General features: G+C 42.3%; 1 protein-coding gene across 1 annotated transcript; it reads right to left on the bottom strand.

Annotated features, from left to right (window-relative positions):
• Positions 1-1,228: 1,228 nt before the first annotated feature.
• Positions 1,229-13,068, bottom strand: CHMP4B (charged multivesicular body protein 4B). Its single transcript, XM_066624163.1, has 5 exons — positions 12,750-13,068; positions 6,490-6,667; positions 4,437-4,551; positions 3,979-4,105; positions 1,229-2,018 (listed from the first exon to the last, which is right to left on the bottom strand). The coding sequence occupies exons 1-5, from the start codon at positions 12,940-12,942 to the stop codon at positions 1,951-1,953; spliced, it is 681 nt and encodes a 226-aa protein (XP_066480260.1). The 5' UTR covers positions 12,943-13,068; the 3' UTR covers positions 1,229-1,950.
• Positions 13,069-21,196: the final 8,128 nt, after the last annotated feature.

The raw sequence follows: 21,196 nt of genomic DNA, 5'->3' as shown, positions 1-21,196 counted from the left end.
GCACAGCTGCACCGGCACTGGAAAACTGGATAGGACTAGGCCCAGAGTGAGAATGACTAGCTACAAATCTACAAAGAGAAAGGGAACAGCAACTGGAAAAGGGTAGCATGCACTAAATCTTAGTCATTTTCAAAATAGAAAGAGGCAGGACTTTCAAGGGGCAGCAGGCACACAACATCTGCTGAGGACAACTACATAAAACAATAATTTCTTTAGAACACCTCTCAAGGTTTCCACCCTATGAACGCCTCTCAAGGTTTCCACTTCCCCATTTCTCCTTTTCTTTTTTGCACATCATACAGTGGGGGGCGGGAAGAACAAACAGCTGTGGGTATAATTGCCTGTGCTTCATATTAAGGAAGTGGGCTTACAATCGTGAGGAAGAAAAATATCAGAAACACAGGAAGGTTAGGACCAAAAAACAAATACAGAAATGCAATTCCATAAGGGATACCAGTACAAACATATCCTTAAAGGATGCCCATGGCAAGCAAGACTAACAGTGTTTAGTTTCTCTCAAGAATGGTATTTCTTCAATAACAGAATTCAACCTTACTACAGATGGGAATCAACTATGCCAGTTTCTTTGCTCTCCTGATATAGCAGCGACCATGATCACCTCTTAGATTATGCTTACATGAGCACCACATCAAGACAGTTATTATGGTATTTGGTGTGTTTTTGATAGAGCTGTGTTTTTTTTGTTTTTTTTAACAGTACAGTAGTACTCAGAGCAGTTTCATTCAAAAAGGTTAAAAGGCTGTAGGATAATATGCTGCACATGTTCCAAATGGCGAGTGCAATCCTTCCCATTACTTCTTTTATTAACAAAAGGCAACGTTCCTGCCTTTAGCACAAAGATTCTGTTTGCAGCTAATTACCACGACTCCATGGCAAACAACAATCAGGTGGGCTGATGCATCAGTACATCTGAACTTTCAAAAGCAGGCAACTGTCAGAAATACTCCAGCCATCCTATTCATCAGAAAAAAATAATTTGTATTTATATTTCTAGTTCATCCTATCCCAAGATTTCCATCATAAGAAGAATCACAGCAACCTATGCTGCAATACTGGGATATGTATAGCTCTGCATGCAAAGGGAGTCTGCTATGCCAGGGGAAGAGAAAATAATAATAGGAATCAATTTATAAACTGGGGGGGGGGGGGGAATGAAAGCACACTGATTGAAACCATTTACAGTTAGAGTGAAGACATGAGGCAGGTATGAAAATCAACCAAGATATTTAATACAGTGCAAACCATAAGTCCTTATTTAAAATAAATGTGTTTGAATGGGCTATTGGTTATCACAAATAGCAATCAACATTCAAGTGCTATGTAGAAAAATGTACAGCTGGGAATTTCAATTTCACCTGTTTCCATGATACCATTTATTCCAAATCCACTTCACCAATCGAAAGGGAGCAGTGACCAAGTCAGTGTAGTGATGAGAGAAGTGTAAACACCATCAATGGATATAAATACAGACTTTAAAGAACTAAAAGCCTAATGCATTTGTACAACTAAGCATACTAAGCCGACAATGGCTTATGAGTTTTCCTTCTGAAATGCTTTACAAGACTTCTAAAAACTTTTTAATCAACATAAGTTACAGGCTTCGCATCCCGTCGGTCAGACTCAACATGGTCAGAATTCTGAAAGGTGACGCTCCAGCAGTGGCATTAGTACAGTCCCAAAGCTGAATGTTGGGATTTTGCCAATAAGGTTTATTATTTAAAGAAATTCAACATCCTAAACTGCAGGCAACTTTCCTTGAAAACTGGGTTTCCCTTGTTCAGACCACGCTATGCAGAATGCAATTCTCACTGCTTTGGGCTTAGATTAAAGAAATAAAGACACTGCGCTTAATGATGTCTCCCACCCATATGTGCACCTGTAGAAACAGGTGACCAGAGTCTTGATTGCTTCTCCAGCCGGCAGTGGGTGTTACATGTTTTCAGCCCAGGCTTCTAACTCTTTCATGTCATCATCCTCTTCCTCTTCTTTCTTCTTAGCTAGAAGCAGAATCAAATGTACAAAATCAGGGCTATGGGCCTCTAGCTGCTCAATCACGTACACAGTGTATACATTATCATTACATTTCTTACAAGGGACACAATTTACAAGTCTACTGCTGTACTGAAATATGCAACTTTGCACTATTATGCCAAAACAGATACTGTTTAACTGACTCAGGATACCCTATGGTGTTACAGAGATTGCAGAAAGACAAAGGCAACAAAAGGGACAAATGCAAGTTCTCTTTGCCACAGTTCCTAACAAACCAGACCACTACTACATTCAAACTTAGTGCTAATTTTAAAAAGTTACCCTTCCCTGTAGTGGCGCTCCATATGAACAGCATAATATTCAAGAACTCCCTGCTATGTGTAGCCACAGCCATAGACAGCATATGGATACTGTTACCACTAGGGATGTGCGATGCACATAAGGAACTGTTAAAGCAGCATGTCCGCTCTATGGACTGACACCACAGGGTAAAGCTTTTCAGTAGTTGCCACGTGAGGCTTGTTCACGTGTACATTCATTCTATGTCAAATATTGTGGCCTGCGCTTGGCTCCCAGGCTGAGCTCAGAGTCTGCATCCATCCACAGCGATGATGGCTACAATGATGAAGTGGGAAATGCCTCCGACCAAGCCCTCAGCAATCCCTTTCCCTGAAAGAAACTGCCTCCTGATGAATGGTTACAAGAGCACCCAAAATCTTGGACCACTGAAAAGCAACAAGTAGGGAAAACTATGGCTCTAGAGCAGCATTCTCCAAACAGTGGCCCTAGGTGTGCTGAAATATTCTTTCCGGGTGTGGTGGTGGTAAAGCCTTACTGTTCTGCTCTGCAGCCACCAGTTTTTGTGCTAAATTGTTATAGAGCCTTGCGCCAGGGACCTACTTTTGCTGAATATTGCCCCAGAAAGCTCTGTGCCTCAACTTTCTAGGGAAGCAGCTCCCCAGTACAAGGCTCTGCAACGATCTGGTGTGAAAACTGGTGGCTGCAGGGTGGAACGTAAGTCTTCGCATCCAGCACACTGCCCCTGTAATGAATGTACTGCCACACCAGATCCAGCTCACAAGCCAGAGTTTGAAGGCCCCTGTTCTAGAGCATAGAATTAATGCCACTCCAAGGACTGCTTGCACACCTATCAGGACTGCTTTTCTTAAAATCAGTTGCAACTTATAAGCGTTGCCTACTCTAATAAACCCATGCATTAACGTACCATAGTTTAATTAGAAAAGTAAAAAATACAGATCAATTATATAAAGTTATGACGAGGAAAACAAGATGGAAAAGCTTTTAGGAGAAAAAGTATGCATTACATGAAGTTGATGATTCATAGAACAATTTTGTATAAGTTACAGTATATTTCCCCTGAGGGCTGGGGATAAGAATAGGCCCTCAGTTTGGCTGTACTTGTCGTAAGAGGCGACTAAACAGCCAGCGGGTAGATGGGGCTCGTCAGCCTGGGAAGGCAGCTCATCTGAGAGAAGGAAAACTCTGATCCCAAACCTCCACTGCCTTGTGGCTACATCCAGTTATGGAAAAGGCTTCAGGAGTCAACCTCGAGGCAAAATCCAGAGCCGGAGTCCCTGAGGCAGTTCATGGCTGAACACAGTCACGTTCTGGCAACTCCTGCAACGCCGCTGGAACCAACCGTATTGGCCTCTGCCTTTCAGTTGGACCATTTCAGCGACATGGAGAGGAGGGATTTGCTGCATGGGTAACAGCCTATCCTCCATACCTACTTTACCCAGGCTTCGCGCACTGGAGAGGACACTCTGTTCCAGAGCCACCATTCAGAGCGTGACACCATGGTCTTCCGAGACTGAAGGATGCCAACTCTCTACAGTATATACAATGGCTGAGAGGTATAAGTGTTAAGGATGCAGATTAAGATGCTGCTTGATGAATGAATTTGTCATATAACATCCCCATTTTTCAAGAACATCTGGAGCTCACCTGGCTTTGAAGGTATTGATATTGAGGGCACATTAGGTAGTGGAACCGTCTCAGGACCACTGATCTCCAGCAAGTTTTTGTCCAATTCTTCCTGTTCAAGTTCCTCTAGTTCAGCCATCAGTTCATCCTATTATTGCAGGAGAAGAGAACATTGCAGTTATAGGTGCTAGTATCAAGACAGTAGCAATTACACTAGATAACATGACCATTAAAGATAGCCTCAAGAAACGTTCCCACTCAACAAAATGGGGTACTCTGGAAATCTACAAATTTGCTTATATAATCCAAATTATTTTATTGTTCCTAACAGGTGGCCAGAGTACCAGAGAAGATTTTCTACTCTTACTTATAATTGATACATAGTCAAAATTTTTAATCACAAGAGACTGCCATTTCTAAGTCACTATTTGCCCAATATTATGTGCAATTCTCTTGAAGCTGTTGCTTGGCACTCTTACCTCATCAAACTCTTCACCAATTCCTACAGGTTTGGATATAGCTGTTGAAATTTCATCTGCTAATTCCTGCTGTTCTGCAATGTCTTGCATTAGTTCATCTACTTTGTCGATATCCCTGAAAGAGGAAAATTTGATACATTTGAGTCATCCACTATGTTCATAATAATGCTGGACAGTAAAAATCCCTATATTCTTTATGATAGCCAAGTATAGAAACCATCCATACCACACACACTGTTTATTGGCTCTAGGCTCAGGAAAAATAACCCTGCCCAAAGATCATCATGCAATTCTGAAGGAACTCATAACTGCAGACAAATTCTGCCAGTAAATTCTAATTCATGGATCAGTTTCATTTTTTTTCCCTTAACTTTTTCCAGCTTCCCTGTTAGGTCACACTCAACTCCTGCCCAGGATGCCAAAATGTATTTTTCCCCTTCCTGAGGGGAATTTACTGTTCTCTAGTCAGTTGCCTAGGGACCAGGCGTGGACAGCAATTATGGTATACATATATTCAGGTATGTCTGGTATACATATATTCAGGGCAGGAGGTCTGGTCTATAGGGTAGAGTCTCCGTCTGCCTGAAGATAACATCCACAAGGTCGCCAGTTTGAGGCCACCGGCACCGTGCGACCTTGAAGCAGCTGACAAGCTGAAGCCGAGCTATTCCATCTGCTCTGAGCGTGGGAGGATGGAGGCCAGAATGTGAAGCCAGATTGGAATGAAACACCTGAATGTAGTTGTTCTTGAAAGAAAGAACCTTCTTTCAAATTGTAAAAATCCCTATTTAATAAGGGATTTAAATAAAGCCTGCCTATGTAAACCGCCCTGAATAAAGTCTTGAATAAAGACCAAGAAAGGCGGTATATAAATACCTATTATTATTATCATCATCATCATCACATACAAAGGTTTATATACTAAATATTGTACTACACAAAAACTTTAACATTAAAGTACAGAAATATTTCATAGAACTTAAAACTTGCCCTAAAATTTTGCATCACTAACCAGTAGACCAACTAATCCCACCAGTCATTTGATTAACAGGGCAGCTCTCAAACAAATAATACTGTCACAGATACTAGCATTCCAACTTCAACTAACAATGTGACCCATTTTCTGTAGCTTATTTCTCTTATTCAAGATCCAATTTATACTTTGCTAGTCATATCTAAAACAAACGTGAAAAGGTTGAGACAAGAAAAGATTCCATGCTGTCAGGGCAGCAAGGGAGGATAGCCCTTGCTTTCCCAATAGCAGAGTGGCACGGGAGCGTTGGGAGATAGCAGGCGATCCCAAACAGAGCCAAAGAAGCAAACACAGGCTTGCTTGTTGCAGAAGCATGTATGGGTAAAGGATCAGGCAGAAGAGTAGTCAGTCATACGGTCCAGAAGTCAGGGATACAGCAGGTCACAGTCACGATAAGGCAGTCCAAGTCAGTACACAAACCAGCAGCACGACACGCAGAAACTCCACCACAACAACCCACACTTGGAGTCTGCTCTTGCCCCCATACATACCGGGGCTAGCCAATCAGAACAGGTCGACCTCATCATCACAAGACAGTCTTGGGACCCTTTCTGATTGGCTATTCAGTGGTGCATTGCACCACTCCACAATATCCTACATGACTCTGCACACATCCTCCCAGGTCACTTGGCTCCCACCTAACACAGGTGCAGTTGATTGCTGATTACAAACCTATACAGTGCTGCTGTTCCTTTAATTGCATGTCATACCAAGTCTGGACATCAAGGCCCCTCCTGCCACATCCTGGCTTACAACAATTCAGGGCCTGGGATGCCAAAGGCCTGACACATGCTATGATTTCCTCAAAGCAACAACATAGTCTTTTCTGGGTTTAAAAAAAAAAAGTATATTCTGCTCAGAATTGGACCATTAGGCATATTTCATCAGGCAGATTTCAAAGACTGCTCCAAAAATCGGAGTGCATTTAATCAAGGTATCATGATCCTAGTTCACAAGCTTCTGCTGTCATACCCTGCACTTGATAAAAGTTGGCCTGCTGAATGAAGAGAAACTTCTTACATGTTGTCATGAGCTGCTTTCATGGCTTTAGCAGCAAACCCCATGTTCTTGAGCACTTCAGTGTTGGTGTTGGCATTTTCAAGGGCTTCCCTCTGGAATTCGATCGTGGATAACGTGCCATCTATTTGCGCAAGCTGCTTCTCATACCTCTTCTTTCGCTTTAGGGCTTGAAGGGCAGCTGGACAAAAATAAGACAGAACAGGGTTGTTACCTGATGCGCATCAACACTGTCTCATCAAGAATGCAAAACCACTTAATGTGACAGATTGGGCCGATCACGCAAAGTAAGCAGCGGATCAGGACTTTGTCTGGCCAACCCAGCAACACAAAAGCCCTGAAAGGGGACTGGAGGGGGGCTGGGAGCTAGGCGAGCCCAGAGGGTTCTTAGGGCAGCAGCGCCCAGCCCTCTTCCTCCTTTGCACATCTAGCCCATAACTAACATTGGTTAACAATACAGTATGTGCCCTTCTTAAGCAAACCTTTACTCTAGCCAAGCCTCATTTGTCTACTCTGTATCAAATTAGAGCATGTAAAGCCAACAGAAGAGTGTTTGAGGCAGAGATATTGTGCATAAATGGTACTAGGAACTAAAATACTGAATCTTGTTCAGGAACTTGTTGAGGAACAGAAACATTCATACTTCAAGAGTTTTTAGTAAGTTTCTGCTTTCCTGAAAATACAACTCTCAAACCAAAGTACGGGAACATTTAGCACAGCACAGCTCAAGTGTCAGTATATATTTTTAGTGCATGCATTCTAGCTACTTTTCACATTTAGCACTCAAATATACAAATGATCATTTTGCTTTCAGATAAACAATATAAATCTCTTCAGTTTAGAACTAAATGCTAAACTAACCTCTCAAAGTGGCAGCCTTCTTACAACTATGGAACCAGGACAAGTAGTCCTTCTCCAGCTCTGGCATAAGCCATTTGAGCCAGGCAGAGCTCTAAGAGCAGAATATTCAGCCCATGGCATCACCTCAAAGTCACATTCCTTGGAAGCCTCAGTCACAGATGTACTAAAATTACAAGCTGCAAGTTTACAGTATGCAAATAGCGACAGCTGGGGCAGATGTGGAAGAAGGGATGGAGGGTGGTGCCAGTGAATAAAATCAGGCTTAAAAACACACACATATCTATTCAGCCCATGAAGAAATGCTAAAATAAAAGTTAATCCTATTAACTGCTTTTTAGGACAAAACACTTTTCAAAGGTGGTATTCCTATATTAACAGGGGGTCAGCAATAATCTACTTACTCCAGCATAGTGAATTTCTAGTGGCTGCTGTTTTTCTGCATCTTTTCAGGCATGAGTATTTTGAGGACAGAGAACTATTTATTTATTTAGCTGTGTAAACTTCTTTGTGAACTTTTTGAAAGCAGTATATAAATATTCTCAATAATAACTGTCATTTTAAATTACATTTTATTTATATCTTTGTTATTTGACAGCATTACTGTTTTCAAATTCCTGATCTTTTTTTCTATTTAAAAAAACACTAAGATGCAGTTTAAGCACTATTTAGTAATAAAACTGTAAATTTCTTTTTCATGTTCCCAGTTAGCAACAGTTGCACAATTTAGGAATAAGCTTAAAAGACCAAAGTCCCTAAATACAAAGACTCATTTTTGATTTCACAATCCAGCATGTTATAGCACAGTACAGAACTGCATGACACAACCATTAAAGATTAACACGCATTAAACTACACTGACCAACTAACCAGTACACAAAGCAGACAGGTTGGAAAATCAGAGCTGACATATATATGCTTTTGTGCCATAGCACTGGCACACAAGTAAAATTATAGCCAATTACAAAACTAAAATGTTTATACACAGCTATGAGCAACAAATAATATGCTATCAGATATCACTGATTTTAACAGCCACACTTCTATAGTAATGAAAAGTATATGATATTGCTAAAAATAGCAAAGGGGTAGCAATTAAGAGTTTTCCATTGCCCATGGCAAGTTCTTAATGAAGCAAACAACCTATAGATTTAAAACTTAACCAGAAATTACACTTTGTACTGGTCTGGTGCCAGCTATTTGTGCTTTGTGAAATATTTCAAGGAATAAACACATAGCCAGTGTTTAGAAAGCTCTCTCCACTGGGTGCCTTTTATGACTGAGGGAATTTGAGCCCCTTTCCAGTGTAAAACATTCAGATTGTAGCCTGAATGCCAAAGCAGGTTAACCTTCATCTCTGGGTCCACAGCAGACAGACCAAGTTATGCTACAGTAGGAACTCTCTTGTAGTTTCAATTCATAGCCCTGTAGGCAGCAGGGGAACAAAATAAATCAAACAAATTTAACACCCAGTCCAAATGGATGTGCCTTCTACTTGTCTCTCCGTTTCAGATAATCAAGGAGCTCCTGTGCACCTCGCAAAGCTGTGAGGTCAGACATTATGATTCAGCCTTTAAGTATTTCTGCCAGGAAGATTTATGACATACTCCGAAAGGGAACCTCTTTACAAAGAATTCTATGGTCATTTCTCCAAAGGCAACAATTGAGCTTCCTGCCTTACAAAGACATCAACTTGACGTTATGGTAACCAGATGATGCTGTAGTTTGACTAATATTTTTACCTGCATGTAGCAGCAACATGGTGCCATGGTTTGGATCAGGTTGCCAGAATGAGCCAGAACACATTTAACCCTTTACCTCCACACCATTTCCCCACCAAAAACACACTCCCAAAGCAGCTAGTTAGCCCTTACAGCGTCATTGGGTTAAACCAACATATTCAGTAGCTGGACTCCAAAATAGAGTTTTTTATATACAGCTTGCAGAACACGTTTGTTGGACATTTCAGTACCACACTTCACTGTTGTTGAACCTGGTAATTGTGGCAGTATGTATAATCTTGTTCAACTGTAGTCAATACAATCTGTCACATTACAGTTTTCATGCAATGAAATTTTTACAGTGGCCATTTTCAGATCAAGTGTAGAATAACTGTTCTCATGCTACAAATTATGACAGAGAAAATAATTCCTGACATTTATCACCAGAATACCTCCACCGCATTCTCTATCCAAAGGTAAAGAATTAACTTCCCACAATATAAATCTCTGCCAGTTCCCTGTGAGGTTATTAATCTGAACACTTCAGCAAGAAGAGAAAATCGAAGCCCCAAAATTCTATTCATATTTAATACATAGTGGTAGTCATCAGAACTGGCCTTTATCCATCAATAGTCTTTAAGAAGATTTGCAAATTGTAAAAATTGCCATTCTCTTTTACAACAGCAACTTTAGTTTTAGTAGCTCAATAAACGTGAATCACAAATTTAAATCAGCACCAGCACTAAAGTTATCTCTCTAAAAACTGCATGCAGATTCCTGTGGAAAACTTAAGAGGAATAATATGGAACAGAAATTCCATCTTAAACAGCGTAGTATAAGGAGGATGGCAATACAATACTGACTATTTTACATCCAATTAAAATGAACAGGATTGCCCTAGACCAGGGCTTTTCAAACTGGGGTGTCACGATGCCCCAGTCTGCGGGCCCTGGCCCCTGCACCCTTAAGGGGCAGGGGGCAGCCTAGAGGCAGGGAGAAGGTAGCAGTGCGATCCCCAGCGGAGGCAGGGCGCAATTGCTCCGCATCTACTTTCATTGCTGCGGGGAGCCCTGCTGCAGTTCGCGCTGGGCTCCCTGCACCCCTGGGAGGCTGCAGCCCCCCTGAATGGCGCAATCCTGGGGATTGTGCCGCTGCCTCCCCCCTCCTGCCCACGCAAGCACTTAGTGGCTCCCTACACAGATTTCACACGTCACTTTAAGTGCTTCAGAACTTCTCTTCCACTGCTGGTTCTGAAGACAGAAAAGCACTTTTAAATACACTTGTATCAGGTTTTCATGTTGATTTCAGGTCATGCAGGAAAGTGGGTTTACAATTACATGTCAAACTTCTAATGTCTTTTGTAGCTCCTATAACCAAATTCATACTAATCTGAAATCTGTTTCCTGCATTTTCACTGATTTTCTTCTGGTCAGGGCAGGGTAGGGGGTTAAGGAACAAAACTATTTATTTGAGGGGGAGAGAAATACAATGTGTAGTATGACATTTAGACAATCCATAATTAATTTATAAAGTGGTTGAATTTATTGCTAATCCATGACAGCAACTGTGGGTACTATCCCGTTATTAAAATATGTCAACAAGTACCTGAATTTATTTAGTGTCTTATCTTGGAAAAGTGAAAGATCTTCATGGAATACTTGGAGATTATATACCATTGAGTTTTCAAAGCATTTCACATGCGCCTATGTATTTTTGTTAGTTGGTTTTAAATGTTGTTGTAGTTTATATATTTTGCTTTTGGTTATTATGAATTCTTTTTGAGCAGTACAAAAGCAGAATAAAAAAATCTCTTAATTAATTAATCTTTCAATCCTTACAATTATCTTGTAATGTAGGCTGGTATTATCACGGACTTGGGGATGAGGCTCAAGTTCACCTAGTGAGTTCACAGCAGAAATGAAATTTAATTGGGGAGGGACACCCTGATTCATTGCTTAGTTTCTTAGCTACTATACCACAACAGCTGTCAACAAGTAATGTTACAAAACAAACTGCAAGCCTGTTACAAAAATTGTGACACTGAACTAGGTTTCTATCTGTGCAAATATCAGAACAAAATACCACAAAGCAATCAAAACAAAAAGCATTTGCTGGCTTAACAAGTCAAGTTATTTTAACTAGGTAGATTAAATTCTACTGATGAACCAAACCCATCTATCACAGGAATGAGTCACTCTCGATTGCCAAAGCATGTTACTAAGGCACAGCTGAACAAATTAAGAAGTCAGGAACGTATAAAGTGACAAATAAAAGTTAAATTGTCAAGATGAAACTTCAACCTGTTGTGAAGATAGAGTGATACTAATTTATCACTGTAACAAGATCCCATTTCTAAGAAATACTACGATCAGGCAGAGGCTTTTCTGGTACTTCTAAGTACATAGTGTACACTAAGTACACTAGTTACCAGTGCCAAGACAGGACTGAAGCAGTGCTTGTTATTGGACAACAACTCCAGCCAACATAAACAGAGCACAAGATGCAACTTCATAAAATAATGAAAAATGAAGCCACTAGCTTGATTTTTCAGACTCAAAGAAATGAAGCACACTGATGCAAATCAAACAAGAGATAAACCTGGAACTTAGCTAAACAAAGCTGTATTTCCAGGACACTCTGCATAAGGTGTATACCTGGGCCTGAGGTATCTTTCTCACAGTAGTACCCAAGACTGGGCAGACACAGTTTACACTGACCAAAGGACACATTCTTCAGTAACCCCTTCCAAACCATCTTGTCAGAGATCTGACGTCAGGACTGCAGCCAAACATGAATAGAGGGGGTCTGGTTCAACACCCAGCAAATAACTAGCACTGAGCATTAAAACAACAGTCCAAAAAACAAAAGTTGCTCACTAACTCTAAGTTTGGTGGAACAACTAAGAAGGTTCAAGAGGCAGCAGCACCAACAGTTGGAAGGAAGGCACCTTACTACAAGAGGTAGACACTTAGCAGTACTGCAAATTAAAACATCTCACACTAAGCATATCCTCATTAAGACCCCAAGTGTCATTTATTTCACTACAATAGTAAATCTGCAATACACCCGTGAAAACAAACAGCCCTCAGACACCTGTAGATCAGATACATTTGGGGAAGCGTAGTCAATAGTCCCCAAGTTTTCTTGGGAGAGTCAGGAAGGAGCAAACACTGATTTCAGTGGCTGTTCCCTGGTTCCTGTGCTGCATGAGAGGGAGTAGAACATCCCCTGGACCACTCTGCGGCACACCCTGTGGCAAGGAGTTCCACAGCCCAATCACACGCTGGGTGAAGGAAGGTTTTCTTTGGGCCATCCTGACTCTCCCAGCACTGATTTCAGTGGCTGTTCCCTGGTTCCTGCGCTGCGTGAGAGGGAGAAGAACATCCCTCAGACCACCCTGCGGCACACCCTGTGGCAAGGAGTTCCACAGCCCAATCACACACTGGGTGAAGAAAGGTTTTCTTTGGGCCATCCTGACTCTCCCAGCACTGATTTCAGTGGCTGTTCCCTGGTTCCTGCACATCCCTCGGACCACCCTGCGGCACACCCTGTGGCAAAGAGTTCCACAGCCCAACAAAGCGTGTCCTGAAGCACAAACGGGGTCTGGCCACGAAGAGAGGCGGAGGACTGCTGGGGCGGAGGTGGCGAGAACGAGGCCCCCCGAGGCCCGACCCGGCCCCTCACCGCGCTTGTTCTTGGTGCCGTGCTTGCGGGCGGCGCCCAGCTCCTGCTCGATCTTCTTCTCCAGGAACTCCTGCTTCTTGCTCAGCATCTCCTCGGTGTCGCGCAGCCGCTGGATGGCCTCCTGCGGGGACGGGCCCTTCCCGGCGCCCTTCCCCGCGCCCGTCCCGAACAGCTTGCCCAGCAGCCCCGACATGGCCGCAGCGAAGGGCCCACAGGCGCCCGAGAAGCGGGTCAACGGGGCCCCCTCAGGCAGGCCCGGCTCCCGACGACGCTGACACACAGCCCCAGAGCGCACCGCCCACGATCCCCGACGTCACTCCGGGCGTCAGGGCAACAGTGGTAGCACCGCCCACTTCCGGGACTCTTTCCATCCCGGCACCCGTGCAAAATGGACGCTTTCCGTGCAAGGGGATGCTGGGAGTTGTAGTCTTTTCCTCCCACATTGTGTTGCATGATAGGGTGGAGACTATACAGGTGAGCCCTCAGCATCCACTGACTTGGCACCCACTGGTTTGACTCCCCACTGATACAAGGGTCCACTGTTAAATGCCTTGTAACAAAGAATAAAGCTCCAAAATCCCATTTCCTGCCTTTATGCTGTTAAATAATTATAATTTCATTCCATTATTCACCCCATCAAGTATCAGTGTTTCTCAGACTGTGTGGGTCGGGACCCACTAGGTGGGTCACGAGCCAATTGCAGGTGGATCCCCATCATTTTTAATATAAATGCTACCATGGTAAGTGACTTCATTTGGGGAAATGCTACACACCTGCACTTTTAAGAGGCTAAGATGTATATGTTACATAGTAACATATGTACTTGTGTTATGTACATATGTTACTATATGACTATGGGCGCAAATGAGCAATGCCACCCTATGTCCAATTTTATACAGAAATGAGTTAAACTGAGGTGTTGCAAACCTAAATGCAGTAACTTAGTATAAGTCACATTGACTTCAGTGGGCCTGAGTAAACATATTGTTACAACTGCACACAAATCACCTTTTGTCATCTGGTCTTATAACTTATCATGGTTTTCTCTAAATTAAAAGGCCCCAGCTTGTTTGTTTTCTTTTGGCTTGAAAGGTGATCCAACAACCCTACTAATTATTTTAAGTTGTCCTTTACTATGCTTTCTCCAGGTTGGTGATGCATGAAACAACCTTTTAACTAATTAACAGCAGAGGATGATCAGTTTTATGTTTCATCAATGGAAGTGAAGGGGCAGTGGTCAGTATAGTATCCTACTGTTCTAACTGCGACTCCCAGCGAATCATAGGCTGTAATCCTATACTGTATAGGGCAGGCTGTACACACTTAGAACTTGATCATATGCATGTCTACTCAGAAGTGAGTATCATTATAGCAAATGGGGTTTAATCCCAGGTAAGTATGAATAGGATTACAGCCTTAATTGAACAAAGTGGGGCTTAGTTCTGAGTAGACACACATATAACTGAAACATGTCACTCAGAAACATGTCACTCAGCACAGCTTGAGACCACATAAGCCTGTACTTATGTTAGTTACAGTATTTCAGGTAATAAATTAAGGGCACAATCCTAACCAGGTCTACTCAGAAGTAAGTCCTATTTTGTTCAATGGGGCTTACTCTCAGGAAAGTGCAGTTAGGATTGCAATCATAGTTGTTTAATGGTCATATTGCCTCCACAGCTGTTTCTTGACCTACAGGAATGTAAGAGAATGAAAAAGTAATGACATGACAAGGTGACCTGACAGCTGGAAAGCATTCTTTAACTTTTGCAAAGAGATCCTTAAAGGCTGGAGAATATTCACAGCGCTCATTGGAGAGGACAGAAAAATCCTGATTTTGTAGCTTGTGCTTAACAAGAGCTGTTAGTTGAAAACTGGATGTTGGGTGGGGTAGGCTGCACAGTTTGCTCCTTGGGAATCTGATACAGGCTTTTCCTGGTTGCTTTTTGAATGTTTAAAATTTTGCAGTTGTTTAATTATAATAAATGCAAAGCAATATGCAATAGGTCTTAAGATATCCTTACTGCATGTATACAGTATATGCTGAAGGTTTTTAAATTGGTTGTAATGAAGTGATATTATACAAGTAATACAAAAAGATCACTGATCATGTTAGCTTAATGGGCTCTGTTTCAAAAAAAAAATTCATATACCCTTTTCTCAGACATTCAAAACAGTTTTTCTAGAAGTCATGCAGGTGAAGAATTTCTGATGATACACTGAAACTCTTCATCTCCTTCTGTTAGTTCTCCATTTAGTGTCTCTCATGGATTTTGCTGACCATTTCATTTGCTTTAGCTTGAGTGCCTTCTGAGAGCTGTCTTGCCAGTTTCTCATCCAAATGTCAAATGTTTTTCAGGAATTATAAAAAGCATTAGAAACTCCATCACAGGTACTGGCTCATCCAAACAATTGCAGCAAATGCATTGGCTTACCTCAAATACTCCCTGATAGCTAATGTCTGGAGACAGCATATAGAGAACAGTCTACAGGGCATTCCTCTTTTAGAGTAGGTAGAACCCAGACAGTTATTGAAGACTGTCCGCAGACTGGCCCATCACCTATCTTCCTTCTAGCACCAACACCTTAGGCTGTGATCAAATCAGCTCTTGGCTCAGTTCACTTCAGATAAGGTGATAGAGAAAGCATTAGGGAATAGTAATGTTCCAATTCCCCAAACAGGACTAGAGATAGATGATCTCCCTAGCCCCCCCCCCCCCCCCCGCAATGGCTCACATATGGATTTGATTTTGAAAAAAGGAAGGAGGAAGCCAGACGGAGGAAGATTGACATATTGATTGACTAAGCCAAATTCAAATTAAGATTAACTTAGTCAATTGACTAAACCAAATTCAAATTAAGACTTCTTCATATGTCCCCATCAGTGGCGTTGCTAAGGGGGTGCAGGCCACACCAAGTGAAATGCAGGGGGGTGACACTACTATTGGCCAAAATTTTTAACATCTTGGTATTTTCGAATACCAACATGTTATATATCAATTGATGTGTAATTTTATGTAGAATGCAATGAAACAAATTCATGTTGAAATTTCTCTATTCTATCAAAAAATATAGCCAAAAAACCAGAGGGGGTGGGGCAACGGTACATCACAATGCCTACTGGCTGGGGCATTGCCCCACCCACTGCATAGGAGGAGGTCTATCATAGGGGTGACATGCTGGCCTCCTGCACTGGGTGACACAAATCCTAGTGACGTTACTGACCCCCCATATTCTTGGCACTCACCCCTATTCTTCAGCCCCCCTTCCCAGTTTAAATTTATTTATTTTATTTTAGATATTTATATCCTGCCTTTCTATCCAATGAAGGACACTCAAGGCGGCTCACAATTAAATACATTATATATACACTGCTTAAAACAATAAAGGGAACACTTAAATAACACATCCGAGATCTGAATGAACGAAATATTCCTATTAAATACTTTGTTCCTGACATAGTTGAATGTGCTGACAACAAAATCACACAACAATCATCAATGGAAATCACATTTATTAACCCATGGAGGTCTGGGTTTGGTGTCATACTCAAAATTGAAGTGGAAAAACACACTACAGGCTGATCCAACTTCGATGTAATGTCCATAAAGCAAGGCAAAATGAGGCTCAGTACTGTGTGTGGCCTCCACGTGCCTGTATGACCTCCCTACAACGCCTGGGCATGCTCCTGATGAGGTGGCGGATAGTCTCCTGAGGGATCACCTCCCAGACCTGGACTAAAGCATCCGCCAACTACTGGACAGTCTGTGGTGCAACGTGGCGCTGGTAGATGGAGTGAGACATGATGTCCCAGATGTGCTCAATTGAATTCAGGTCTGGGGAATGGGTGGGCCAGTCCATAGCATCAATGCCTTCATCTTGCAGGAACTGCTGACACATTCCAGCCACATGAGGTCTAGCATTGTCCTGCATTAGGAGGAACCCAGGGCCAACCGCGCCAGCATATGGTCTCACAAGGGGTCTGAGGATCTCATCTCGGTACCTAATGGCAGTCAGGCTACCTCTGGCGAGCACATGGAGGGCTGTGCAGCCCCCCAAAGAAATGCCACCCCACACCATTACTGACCCACTGCCAAACCGGTCATGCTGGAGGATGTTGCAGGCAGCAGAACGTTCTCCCTGCTGTCTCCAGACTCTGTCACGTCTGTCACATGTGCTCAGTGTGAACCTGCTTTCATCTGTGAAGAGCACGGCACCAGTGGCGAGGTTGCCAATCTTGGTGTTCTCTGGCAAATGCCAAATGTCCTGCACGGTGTCAGGCTGTCAGCACAACCCCCACCTATGGACGTCGGGCCCTCATACCACCCTCATGGAGTCTGTTTCTGACCGTTTGAGCAGACACATGCACATTTGTGGCCTGCAGGAGGTCATTTTGCAGGGCTTTGGCAGTGCTCCTCCTGTTTCTCCTGGCACAAAGGCGGAGGTAGCAGTCCTGATGCTGGGTTGTTGCCCTCCTACAGCCTCCTCCACGTCTCCTGGTGTACTGGCCTGTCTCCTGGTAGCGCCTCCATGCTCTGGACACTACACTGACAGACACAGCAAACCTTCTTGCCACAGCTCGCATTGATGTGCCATCCTGGATGAGCTGCACTACCTGAGCCACTTGTGTGGGTTGCAGACTCCGCCTCATGCTGCCACTAGAGTGACAGCACCGCCAGCATTCAAAGGTCACCCAAACATCAGCCAGAAAGCATAGGGACTGCGAAGTGGTCTGTGGTCACCACCTGCAGAACCACTCCTTTATTGGGGGTGTCTTGTTACTTGCCTATGATTTCCACCTGTTGTCTACTCCATTTGTGGAACAGCATGTGAACTTGATTTGTCAATCACTGTGTTAGGTGTTCCCTTTATTGTTTTGAGCAGTATATATAGGTTGCACATACACATCATGGCTTGTAACCCATAATGGATTTTTCCTCCAGAAACTTGTCCAATCCCCTTTTAAAGGCATCCAGGCCAGATGCCATCACCACATCCTGTGGCAAGGAGTTCCACAGACCAACCACACGCTGAGTAAAGAAATATTTTCTTTGGTCTGTTCTAACTCTCCCAACACTCAATTTTAGTGGACATCCCCAGGTTCTGGTGTTATGTGAGAGTGTAAAGAGCATCTCTCAATCCACTCTGTTCATCCCCTGCATAATTTTGTATGTCTTGATCATGTCCCCACTCAGGCGCCACGTTTCTAGGCTGAAGAGGCCCAAACGCCGTAGCCTTTCCTCATAAGGAAGGTGCCCCAGCCTAGTAATCATCTTAGTCACTCTCTTTTGCAGATGGGAAAGAAGAAAAGTCTCACTCCCACCTCTCTGGCAGCTTGTACACTGTGAAAACAACATGCAAAGCTCCAAGCACCCTTAGGAAACACAGTTTTTCCCATTTAGCTCACTGCTTACAAAATGTTCAGGGTACCAAAGTGGGACAGTGGGATGGGAAGACTTGCCTGCACCTGCCCTGGCTGAAGTGTTGTTGCCAGCAAGGTCAGTGCAGTTTAAAAGGAAGGGGCAAACCAAGCATTCTTCTCTAGTTCAGAATTTAATCTGAGTCAGAAAGGAAAGGAGGCAGGAGACTCCTAATGTTTGTCAACTTTTTGAGGCAATCAGTATGAGCACCTTAAAGCGATATTCTGAGCCTAAATGTAGCAAAGTGTTGCAAGCATTTTGATTCCAGGATTGTTGGTATTTCACTATTGCTGTTACTTAAGGGCTGTGGCAGCCGTGGGGGGAGGGGATAGGGGTGCACACACACAAGTAGGCAGAGATTTAGCAATGTTGGAGGTTTGTGCCCTACTGAAGCAGGCCGTCTCTCACCCAAGCCAAGATGGAATTGACTCTGTTCTCAGGAGCAGCGAAAGGTAAAATTCAGCATTAATATTAAATACGTAGTTAAGAAGGAACCCTATTCTACAAAGAATATAACTCTAGGGTGAACCTTCTATCTCTAACTTAGGCTGCAATCCTAAGCATACTTAACTGGAAGTAAGTCCCACTGAACTCGGCGGAACTTACTTCAGATCAGACATGCTTAGGATTGTGCTCTAAGCATCTTCATGAAGCAAGTCTTAGTTTCTGCTTAACTCTAAGATGTGGATTGTAGGATCAAGCAGTTTGGAAGTGGTTGCACTAAGTATTTCTCTTAGATGCAGGAGTGGCTACCCTATAGCCACAACTGACTGAAAATAGTGTTTAGAAGAATAAAAAGAGAGTCGTGTATTATGTACGAAAATAACCTAGCCTTCCACACACCACACTCTCAAAATAGGACTGATTGCTGTGTAGCAACAGGCTGAGATGACCACATAATTGTACCCTAAATAATGGCCAAAAAAAACAAGAATATATTTAGCAAACTGTTTCCTCCTTCTAAAAAGATACCCCCTGAATGTCATGAAATGAAGAAACAATCCTAAACACTTTTGCCTAGGAGTATGCCCCATTGACCTGCAGGAGACTTTCTTCTCTGTAAACTTGGAACTGATCTCATCTCCGGGATTTGGTCAGATCATTTTGGCGAATTTTAGTGGCTTCTTGAATACCCTATTTTGTTGAATATGGAAAGAATGTGATTTGGACCAAGTACTAAAAAATTGAACAGATTGTTTTTTCTTGATGGGTGAATTAAATTATAGGTGGGTTATGAGGTTTTTTAAAACATGAGTTTAATTGAGTTTACAGAAACTTCTGATGAGGGCATTTGCAAAGCTGAGAATTAACTCTTTGTACCGCTGTTTTGACAAAAGTTTTTTTAAGAAAGCTTTTTACAGTTTTAAACCCACATATGTATTTCCATTATGTAGAGAAAATATGCATGATCTGGATGGATGTTAAATACCATAGATATTAATTATTACATTACCAATCAACAGGAAGTAGCTTCCATCTGCACTTATGATATGTATAATACTATCAGCACTCTTGTCATCAGTTTCTCCTGCATGGGCATAGGAGACTATATCAGAAAGAAATGGAGGGGCATCAACTTCAACATGCATGTCTTAGGGCACAAGCCTAAGCAGGTCTATTCAGGAGTAAGTCCTATTGTGTTCAATGGGGCTTACTCCCAGGAAAGTTAGGATTGCAGCCTTAGTTATACACAGCTTATTTTTATGACCCAGGCATTGGGAACTCTTTCAGTGCCTTACAGATCATTCCTATGCATGTCTGCTTAGAAGTAAATCCCACTGAGGTCAATAGGAGTTACTCTCAGGAAAGTGTGTATAGGATTGAAGCCTTAATAAAGACAACACATGCATTATGAGGTGAAGTGCTGTGCAGAAACTGGGAAGGGGGCTATTTGGTGGTGGTTTATGGTGGTAAAAAATTTATGGAATTTTTTTGTTAAGTTTTAGGCATCTATTTTAAAAACTTTTGACCTAATTTTTTAGGTAATTTCATTCTCTCTGTTGAGAACTTTTAAACAGGATGAGTGCTCACTACCATATTTTTATGGCTGGATACCTGGTTGCTCCTATTTGATCTTAAATTTCTACTTGTATTTTAGATGCTTTTTGGTTTTTTGTAGCAGGTGTGTGTCACTTTAGAAATTTTATATAAAATTTGAAAGGTGGAATATAAATTATTGTAATAGATTTAACTCATTGTCATTGCTTGGCACCATTGCTTGCAACAATGGCATTGCTTGCAATAACACAAATGCCTTCATCATCTATGTGCAAAAGTACTACCTTGTTTTGTTTCCTCCCTACGGAAAATCTGTCAATGCTAAACAACTACTGAACTGGTGCTGCTTGTGGCTTACCACTGTTTATGGAGTCAGAATAGCAGTATTAACATATAAGTAAGTCTATGTAAAGGATCTCTCTTCTAACAAAAGCTATTTCATTCCATTATTCCCATCCTTTTCTTATGTAACGAGTCATTTGTCATTCATGAAAACCTGCAGGCATTTATGTCACTGCTCTACACTGTATTAGCAGCATGCAGTGATTAATTCAAATGGAACTAGAATGTGCAAAAATGGGATGTCTAGCAAAATGGCACTCTCATTATCTTCTCTAAGTAGCCACTTTCAGTTAGTCAAAATGTAGCATTGTTCCTGGGTTCAAAGGAGGCAACCTCATGGGTGTTTTGAAACTTGAACATCAAAGCCAAAAAGATACAATGATGAGAGGGCTGGATTTGCATGTGGGAGATACCAGCAATAAACCCTCTCTCAGCTATCAATTTTTCTGGGTGGCTTTAGTCAAATCAGAATCTCTCAGCCAAGGGAGGCTAAAATATTACTCGGAGCAACTTGGAGGATGGGCTGGACAGATGTATAAGTAATAACAGTGACAGAAACAAGACCTTTGGTAAAAGGTTGTGTTTAGGATGCAAAGAGACTTGGACTAAAGTCTTTACGAAGGTATTACAAAGTGAAGCTGTTTTCCTGAAGCATATGTTATGAGCATTCAAGAATACCTGGGTCTT

The sequence above is a fragment of the Tiliqua scincoides genome, chromosome 4, assembly GCF_035046505.1.
Source record: "Tiliqua scincoides isolate rTilSci1 chromosome 4, rTilSci1.hap2, whole genome shotgun sequence".
In the NCBI taxonomy this organism is placed as follows: Eukaryota; Metazoa; Chordata; class Lepidosauria; order Squamata; family Scincidae; genus Tiliqua; species Tiliqua scincoides.
The sequence above is the reverse complement of the archived record's forward strand: the minus strand, read 5'-3'. Positions and strand labels throughout refer to the sequence as shown.